The sequence below is a fragment of the Strix aluco genome, chromosome 20 (assembly GCF_031877795.1).
Source record: "Strix aluco isolate bStrAlu1 chromosome 20, bStrAlu1.hap1, whole genome shotgun sequence".
NCBI lineage: Eukaryota > Metazoa > Chordata > Aves > Strigiformes > Strigidae > Strix > Strix aluco.
Window position 1 is genome coordinate 14198482 of NC_133950.1, and position 9764 is coordinate 14208245.

The following is a 9764-nucleotide window of genomic DNA, read 5'->3' on the forward strand; positions in this document are numbered from 1 at the left end:
GCGCATTTCTGTCAGTTCATGAATAACACTTGCAGCTTTGTAACAGACTTCATGACTCAGATGGAAGCCTTTTTCCCATATCTGACTCTTAAAGAGCAGCTTGTCAAATTATCAGCTGCATGTTAATTATTCTAAGGTTATTCCAGTTGAGATTTTTTTTGAAGACTATTTCCAACGATAATTTTCTAAAATTAAAGAGGGTTTTTTTGTACAGATACACACTGGATTTTCCTTTAGCAAAGCAAGTTGTACTGAATGCTGTGCTTCTGCAATAGCTGAACCCAGTTTTACTGAGTTAGAAAGCTCTTTAATTTTTTTAATTGCTTCACGTGAGTCTTCTGCTGCTGATTTTTAGCTCCCATCGGAATGAACAGTACAACTGTGGGGTCTTGGCTTCATGCAGCAGCTCTTCTCGGATTGCACCCTGATTTGCCATCTCGGTGCCTTGTTTACAGTGCTGGCCCCCAAAACCCAGCAGTGCTCAGCGCCCCGCTCGTGCCGCAGGTTGCCCTCCCCTTGATGAAGGGTGACCGCTTTGTGCCGAGGTGGCAGTGGCTGATGCCTGTCACTGCTCAGAGCCTGCTGCCTGGCAGGAGGCTCCTGCTTGGCTTCCAGCACGTTCAAAGTGCCCACATTTATTGGTGTAGACCGAAGAGCTCATGTATAAACCCAAAATCCCACCAGCAGCTTCTCCTGCCTGTTTCACCCTGCGCTGTTAGTGTGAGGAAGATGCCAGCCGTGTTTGCCATTCGCTCTCTAACCTGCATTCCCCGTGTGAAATGCCAGACTCTGCTAACAACCCATTCTCTGAACCTGCCAGTGACCTGCCCGCCCAGCGGAACACAGCATCGCTCCTAGCGCAGTGTGGAGAAGACTGAAGAGGAGGTGTCGGCGAGCGGGGTTATCTGATACGGGTTTGCAGCTAGTCTAATGCAAGGAGAGGGGTGTAATCGGGTTATGGGGAAACCCTGGCAAGGGCAAAGCCCTACTAGGTAACATGCCACATGTGTTTTCTCCTCCTGTGTCTGTCCTTGCGTGCTGTAGTACCAGCAGGACCTAGTGGTGCTGCAGGACAAGCTTCGCATCTCCAACAAGAAGCTGGAGGAGTATGAGACTCGCTTCAAGTGCCAGGAGGAGACAACGCAGAAGCTGATGCTGGAGTATCAGGCCAGGCTGGAGGAGAGCGAGGAGCGACTCCGCAGGCAGCAGGAGGACAAGGAGATCCAGATGAAGGGCATCATCAGCAGGTACAGGGCAGGCGGGAGTGCTGGCGCTGACAGTGAGGCAGGCAGCCTGGCTGCTGTTACAGCTGACCCCTGCTCAGGACAAGCAGGTTTCTTTGGGGATGCAGGCAGGTTTCCCCTGTGGGCTTTCCACCATTTATTCACTTCCTTCGGGGGCGGGGGGGGCATTTCAAGTCCTGACTCTTCAGGTCCCCCCATCAGTGTTACCTGGGACAAGGAAGACCCTGACATTTTCCTGACTCACAAAGGCAAAACTTCAGGAGGGGGAAGCTGGCAGCCTGCCCCAGTTCTCGGAGGATCTGGCAGGCTTGCTCTTCTGTTCATGCGAGCAATAGATGTAAAGATCAAAATGTTCTTTTCCTGTTGTTTAACTGAAGATCTCATGCCCATCCCATTACTCCTAGCTAGAAATCCCTTTCACCCAGCGGGATGCGGTGTTTACATTTGTCCAGGACATAGACTGTTCCAGTGCAGCAAGCTTCACCTTTCCCTGAGCCAAGCCAACTTAGTGCTTTTAATCAGCCCTCATAAACGGGTCAGCCTTCACTGGTCTGTATCACTTAAGCTTTGGGACAGTCTGCTGTAGAGATCTCTGGCGAAGAGCACGTGCCAGAACAAAGACTGGTTCTAAGCTATTGGTTTGTGTGTAAGAAGAGGTAGTGCCCATGACCGTGAGTCTCCTTTGTGCTTGAAGGCACAACTGCGGGTCCTGGGAGCATCTCTGTGTGTGCCTCAGCATTGCGATGTCAGATGAGGTGGTTTGACCTGGTACGGATGGCAGGGGCTGCTGCGTGAGGCCAGTTCCAGCTGTAGACTGGCTTCGCTGGTATTTCTCATCTCTCTGTGCTGTAGAGATGTACATCACCCCTTTGCTTCCTTGGTGTCAAGGGCTAAACGAGGACATGATCTATATCATTCACTCTGGGCGGCTGATTTAGCCGTGTATGAGATAAGTATCTGGGCTCAGCAGAGCCCAACAAATGTAATTGGTTTTTTGTCTGTTTGGCTACCAGACTGATGTCAGTTGAGGAGGAATTAAAGAAGGACCATGCAGAAATGCAGGCTGCCGTGGATTCCAAGCAGAAGATTATCGATGCACAGGTGAGCCCCCGACACCAAGGGCTGCAGTGCTTTTCAGGGTGAGTCTGCCAACGTGCAGCCTCCCTGCCATGCAGCAGCGAGACTGTGCATGTGGGTGAGTCAGCACCAAGCTGCAGTCAGCAACAGGGCCGGCCAGACTTCAGCAGGATGCGATTTATTGTCCCAGCATTTGCGTTTGTACAGCTGGTTCCAGCCTTGGAGCTTGGCAGGTGACACAGAGGATGTGGGGGGTGGCAGTTTGTGGAAGGATCATGCCCACAATTCAGTCAGTTTGCGGAAGGATCATATCCTCACTGGCTCAGTCTGAAGTCCCCAGAGCTTTGCGTGGTGCTGCATGTTCCAGTAATGCTTGCAGGACCTGGATACAAGGAACACAAGGCCTGGCCAGAGCAAAACCAACGTGTTTTTTCAGCTTTTGGGTTGTGGCTTGCAGGATTGGGAAGCTCAGTTATTGCTATAGATTACAATGGGAGAGGAGGATCAGGTGATACGTGCAAAACACTGTGGTTGGAAAAGAGAATCTAAAAATACAGTCCATAAGCTTTTAATTTGTTGAGGCAGAGATCAGCATCTTCTCAGCAGCTGGGCCTTCCTACAGGTTGTGGCTAAGTGATAGGATATTCTAGGCTTACTCTTAACAACCCTATTAATCACTTGTGAGTCACTACTCATGACTAATTTGCTGTATAGCTAATTAAAAAGGAGATGAGACAGTAGTAATTTTGTCAAAAGAATCACTGGTTTTCTGTAGAGTAATCTGTTCAAAGCTAGTAAATCATCATATTCCCTTCTGCAGTCCGGCAAAGCCCAGCAGACACCGGGGTGTCCGTAGGGTGGGAGCGGTGTGGGCTGCAGCAGCATGCCAGCAGCTCTGCACAGGCTGTCCTGTCCCCTGCCACCTCCCGTGTCACCAGCAAGGGCCCTGCCACGAGCCCTGCACAGCCTAACGTGTTCTTGTTGTGTCACCTCGGGCTGTACTGCAGTCTTGGACGTGTTCATACATGGACCTTCAAAGTTAGATGCAGGCAAACTGCTGTGCCCCTCTGAGCTTTGTTCCCTTGTGCTAATGGCAGGCAGAGGTTGATGACTTGTTCAGTGTCACAAAGAACAGGAGTGGCAGAGTCAGGCTGCAACAGGGAAGCTCTTGCTCCCATCCTTATGATACTGTAATTGGTGAGAGTTGCCATCAAAGCCATCCTGGGAGGCCACAAGTCATTTAAACTATTAATTTACACTAACAATATCAATTAAACACTGACAAGAATAACTATCTTGGGAGAGCTTGGTTTTAAAAAAGAAATCTTACCATCTTTGTAACAGCTGCAGTTAGAGCAAACAACACAGTGAATTTCTGTATAACTGAAGAATTAGAGAAACCACGTTATCTCCGTTCTGTTCAGGATGCCTAAATGAATTCAGCTCACATCGCACAGGCAAAGGGCATGTGTGGCCCTGCTCCTAGCAGCAGATTTCAAAAAATGCTGTATAGCACTTAAAAACCCCACACCTAAGAATGCAAGAGAGGAAGGTGCTGGGCCAAGAGGCCTCTGGGTCGCTGTCTCGGGACAAGCCCTGGCATCGCGGAGGGACGGGTCCCTGCGCGTTGCCACTGACCGTTCCCCTCTGCCTGTCTGTTTGCAGGAGAAACGCATTGCTTCATTGGATGCTGCCAACGCACGGTTAATGAGTGCCCTTACTCAGCTGAAAGAGAGGTACAGCATGCAGACACGTAATGGGATCTCCCCCACAAACCCAACTAAATTGCAGATTACAGAGAATGGAGAATTCAGAAACAGCAGTAATTGTTAACCCGTGGAGGGTGCTGCCGCAGGAGAGGAGGCCTGGCCAGAGAGACCGTGCAGCAGCAGGTGTGAGCCGCGGCTTCAAAGAACGGCTGCTCTCTCCCCCCAGAGAAACCAGCTCCTTACTGCGGACGGCGCGCTTGACTGAGCCTTTGTGGGAGATGCTAATGCCAGCACATTGAGGGGACGGAAAGATCGAGTGTGAGATGAGTGGCATAAGGAAATAACATATATTTGAGAAACGCTGTCACTGTTGGATTTAAATCAGTGTTTAATGTTTAAACAAAAGTAACCTTTTCCTTCTAAACGGCCCAAAGGATATGCCTCACCCCTCCCAGCAAGGAATAACGTCCTTGTCATTGCAGTAAGCGAAATGAAGGGAGCTGGGCAGAGCCTGCAGCAGGCAGTGGCCCAGTAAGCCCAGTTAAAGCGTGCTGCTGGATGTAGCCCTACGAGGGCTGGCAGCAAAGCCTGGCCCGCTCCGCCTGTGCCTCCCCCCGGAGCACAGCCCTCTCCCAGAGCAGAGCCCGAGCCGAGCCTGGCCATCTTTCCTTAGGTGGCTTTTGGGAGGCCACTGACTTTTCCAGCGGGTGACCGGCCGCAGGGCATTTACACCGCTCATTAGTGTTTAATTAACTCTGCCCATCTAGGGAGCGCAGTCCAGCTGAAGGGTCAGGGCACACTCTGTGCGATGCGGTAGCCGAAGGGGTGCTGCGTGGGGAAGCAGTGTGTTGGGGCAGTGGAGAAGGGCATGGCTGGGGCTCCTGGGGGGGCCTGGGCAGCCCAGGGGAGCAGAGCAAGCCCCAGGCTCTGGCACGCAAGTGGAGGGAGCAGCTGGCACCTGGTGAATGGCAACTTGATTCCTCGCTACAGCTTCTGCTCTTTCACAAATCATGGGGAAGAGTCTGTGTAAGCAATAGCCCCAGGGCACTGTGTCCCACCACCCCCCCCCCAATACTCCTAGCCACAGAATAAAGTAAATGTTGCCTGAGCTTGGTCCCCGAGCTGTGAATGAGGTACAGGGGCTGGATTTCCTGGTGCCCGTTGCGGTAGAGGGGGAGTGAGGGGCTACGTGAACTGGCCAGCGTCTTGCTTGACAAAGGGTTCGTTATGGGGATGTAATGCTCTGTGCAGAGATTTGTGCTATTTCTGGGGAGAAAAACAGACAAAGAAACAAGAAAAAAGCCCTGAAGAACCATGAAGATCGGTAATTGTATTTCTTTTCTTTCACAGTATGCATTAGAAAAAAAAAGATCCCATTTTCTGGAATACTGTCCTCTTTAAATTGGGAGTGAGCACTGCATGGAAATTAACCGGCTCGAAGAATGTAAAACATGGTCATAAGGGAGTAACCACCAAGAACAGCAGCCACCACCGAAAGCCCCCTTGTCAGGAGCACTGTGCAGGCATAAGCCAGGATTAGACTTTCCTAACTGCTGAAACACGCAGATTCGGCACATTCAGACACGTTGCGCTCAGCGGAGGGGTCACCTCCTTAACGGGGGATTGTGCCGCTGACCTGCCGCCACGGTGTGTTTGTTGGTTTGTGGTTTTTTTTTTAAGTTAGTACTTCATGACTCCCACTCTCAGAGCAGGTCACTCGTACCAAGAGCCAGAAAGCTTTCTCTGAGATACGGATGACAGTGTACAGTGTACAGGACATCTGCCTATTCCTCCCACTAAAGTTTAATACACTGCTCAACGCCTGTCCTAGCTCCTCCTGCCATGTGTAAATGTACAGTCAAAGGGACTAGGATGTTCACTGAGCTCTGCACAGCTTAGGTACCGTCTCCAGCCTCACACTACCTAGGCTGCCTGAGCAGGACACTTTGCCAGTAAGCTCTGCATTGCCATGCTGCCCCACAGCCATAAGGCTCATTAACAGCATTCTTCCACATGCACTTGTTTTCAAAATTAAAGATGCTTTTTTTCCTAAACGTTTTTCTGTTCCCTGGAAGCCCTGGGCCAAGCCCGGTGCAGCTTGGTCCTCGGAGGAGCGAACGTGGTGCACCGAGGTCTCCACGCCCCGCCAACGCCTGCAGAGTGGTGCAATCACAGAGCAGACCCCAAACGGAGCTCCTCAGAGAAAAGTAATAACTAAGTATTTATGACAAGTACAGTCACCTTTGAATTTTGGAGACTAGCACAGATGGCTTTGAAGAACCTCACAAAACTGACAAGGTTACAACTGGAGAAAGACCCAGACAGGTTAGGAATACACAGGGTACTGTGAACCGTTGGGTACGTGCACTTACATCCGCCACTGTCTCAGAGTCAAACCCATTATAAGAACCCTGCAAAAAGACTATTTTAAACCGCTGTTGCCCTGAGTTGTATGTTTAGAGCTGATTGTTTTTTGAGTTCCAAAATATTTGTGTTGCGAGAGCTGGAAGTGTTTCAAGAGAGACGTAACGTAGAGGAGTGGCAATGCTAACAGGGCATGGGAGCAGGCGCCCCACCAGCAGCATGTTTCCATTCATACACGGAAGTAATTTTGGGATGCAGTCAGTGCTCTCCGTAAGAGCTGGAAAAAAAGAAACGCCCACAAAACAATTGTTTAGTACTGAAGCTAAGCACAGTACATCTTAATCTTCTCAACCATAAGCCAAGGCACTGCTCCCCCCTTCCCTGATCTGTCAGAAACTCCTGGTTAACCTCAGACTTGCAAATTACTGAACAAACATTGTTCTGCTGAAATAGCAGGAACGCTTAAATCCTTCCACAGCGAGTTATAAAAATCCTAAAAGTTCCAGTGCCAACACCTTCTGGAGTTGTTGCTTAGTTTCCTGAGCCAGTACGAAAAGAAATTCAAATCAGGATAAAGTCTTGTTACAGTAGAGCTTCCCCCCCCGCCCTTCTGCCCCGTCTCCTTCCCCTGCGACTCTCAACAACTGGACCTAAACGTGACCCCTGCAAAGGTTTGGGGGTTGGTTTTAAGATCCAGGCTCAGTTCAGTTCTGTTACTTCAGTTTGTGTTTCTGTTATTTATAAAACTGTACATTTATCTATGTGTGTGTGTGTGTGTGCGCGTGTGTGTGAGCGAGCGCGAGGGAGCCAGCGAGCGTGCCAGAGCCCTGCCTGGCCGGGCCACCCGACATGGCCTCGGGCCTGGTACCTGGCGTAGCAATACCAGAGGCAGCCCCCCGAGGTGCGTGCGGCACCAGGGCAAAGCCACCACTAGCCGTAACGGTTTGTGAGCAGCTCCACTTTCTTTTTCGTTCTTGCGCTTCCTACAGTAAGAGGCTGTTCTAGTGCAAACTCGTCAAAGTGTAAACAAAACAAAAACACACTCAGATTTTTATCTTAATACAAGTCTTAATATTTTTTTGTAAATGTTTTCAGTGTTTACTGTAACGTATCTATCTCACTAACAGTTGTATATAGTAACTTACTTCTGGTGCTGCTTATTCGGTCAGGATTTGGCTGTATCTCACTGCTGTTCCGGAGAGGTGGACTCACACTAGCAAATCTGGATCCAGACACAGGTTATGATTTCAGCCTCCTCCCTTCGAGGATCTGGGGGAAGGGGAAGGGAGAGCAGCCAGGGATCCAGATTTGGGGTTGGTCCACCTCAAGGATTCTGTTTTAAGAGTTTTGATTTGGGGTTTTGTTAAACTGTAGTGACCGCTTCTGAAAAAAGAGCAAAGTTTTGTGTAAAGGGGGATGAAATGGACTGAACAGTATCCCAAGGTCTCTGCAGACTGTAAGTATCATCATTTTGGACAGGAATCATGGCTCAGTGCCAAAAGATTGGAGGGACCCACGTCCTTCCCCAGGCCAACTAATCCTACAGTGTAGTCACCAGCCCCTTTTGCACCAGTTTAAGCAAATCCTGCCGCCATCCAAAGAGTCCTGCGTCACTCTGCATTGTCATTTGAGTCTGGTTGGTTTTGTTTCCTGCTTCTGCAGTTGTAAAGCACTGATTGCACTGTGAGAACACGCTGAAGCCTCTGGCCTGGCAGCCAGCCCCGTAGGTTGCTGCAGGGTGCAGGACGCAGGTTCTGCTACTACAAATATTCCTAAAGGGAGAAGGGACTTGGTGGACCCGATCGAGGCATCACAGGCTCTCCTAGGAAAGCAATCAGCACGTGATTGTTCATTTTCAAAGTTCAGGCTTTTCCCCGTCACTAATGTCCATCCCCAGATGCAATAGAGAACACTGAGGTCTGTTCTGTGCTGAACGAGGAGAGGATTGTTAGTAGATGTGACGTGCAAGGGGCTCGTTTCCCCCACGATCCCAGGGCAGGGGCAGCAGCCCTGGGGAGATGCCCGTGACCAGCTGTGCCCAGCAGCTCCACCGAGGTCCCTGCCCACTCCCGGACATGGAGCTTTGCCTGGAGAGCGCGAAGCAGAAAGTCCCAAGGGAACAACTGTGACACTGTCACTGGGCGGGCAGGAGGGCTCCCGTGCAGCACTCCGGCCCTCCCGCACGCTGTGGCTGGTGGGGCCACCCTCCTCCCCAAAGCTTTGCCTTCAGAGCACTCCAGGCCTCCAGCCTGGCCAGCACTGGGACCTGACGTGGGTCGGTGCGTGGCCCCATGGCCACCAGGACATCCCTTAACTAGCCACAGGAAGGGACACTGCCCCTCTCCAGGGAGGTCTCTGACTCTTCTGGGCAATGTCGGAGGAGACTCCTCACCCGCGAGGCTCGGACGTGCGGCCAAGCCCTGCGCTAACCCTGCTCAGAGAACTGCTGCCTCTTCCTTTTCCCTTGGGGAAGATTTCACATGGGGGGAGAGGGAGGGTGACAGCAGCATGCTAACATGCAGCTCATGGGCTTTACAAACCAAATCCAATCTGAGGGCATTGCACAACATTCAGAAACAACCATGCTTTGAAAAAGAGTGTCACGTTCAAGCATTGACTTTCACAGATCACCTGAGCTGTGACATTGCTGTAAATGCCATGTGGTTCTGCATCAGCTACCAGTACCCCAGAGTGCAGTCTCCATGTTCACATATTCCTTTATCATACATCACTGTGTCTTAAGATATACCTCTCTCTGTATATCTGCTTAGGCTGATACTTGTTCCTGATAAGCAGTCGCTATGTTTTATATCCTCTTATAAAGAAAAACAAATTTTTTTTGTAAGTATGTTTAAAAACAAAAAAGCAAAGTGGAAGTGTTTGCTGAATCTCCTTCAGCTCCTTTTAAACTATGTAATAATGTACAGAGAAAGTTGTTGGTGTTCAAAGAAATGATGTGGCCGTGCAATTTATGTACATTTGCAATTAGAAATATTAAAGATTTATTTAGATATTTTACATAAGTGCTCCAGCACCTCTGCTCAGTCATTTCCAGTTTTTAGAGCATCCTGGCACACACTGGCCACACACACGAATATTTGTTTAACCTGTCTCCCCAGACAGATGATGGCCTGGCTGACCACCACCTTCCCACCCAGCCCCCATCACGCAGCTTTGCGGGAGGGCCGGGCACTCGGGGAGGGACAAACCAGGAGCCACATCCCCGATTTGGGCATTCGCAGCAGCGAATTAGTTAGTGCCCGGCCGACCCGGGCAGGCAGGGCTGCTGCTGCCCACAGCCTGCCTGTGTGTGCCCCCCGCCCTCCTCTCCTGCCAAACCACCCTGCTTCTGTCGCTCCTGTAAAAGTAG

General features: G+C 50.5%; 1 protein-coding gene across 11 annotated transcripts in view; it reads left to right on the forward strand.

Moving 5' to 3' along the window:
• DAB2IP (DAB2 interacting protein) overlaps positions 1–9417 on the forward strand; it is a 243972-nt gene extending 234555 nt beyond the window's left edge. For 10 of the 11 annotated variants that reach the window (XM_074846348.1, XM_074846349.1, XM_074846347.1 and 7 more), the window contains 3 exons: positions 1045–1247; positions 2258–2345; positions 3987–9417. In XM_074846348.1, coding sequence (XP_074702449.1) covers positions 1045–1247; positions 2258–2345; positions 3987–4154 — 459 coding nt within the window. In that variant the 3' untranslated portion in view covers positions 4155–9417. The remainder of the gene's footprint in view (positions 1–1044; positions 1248–2257; positions 2346–3986) is intronic. The other variant, XM_074846345.1, reaches the window with a different exon arrangement.
• The last annotated feature ends 347 nt before the right edge of the window (positions 9418–9764 follow it).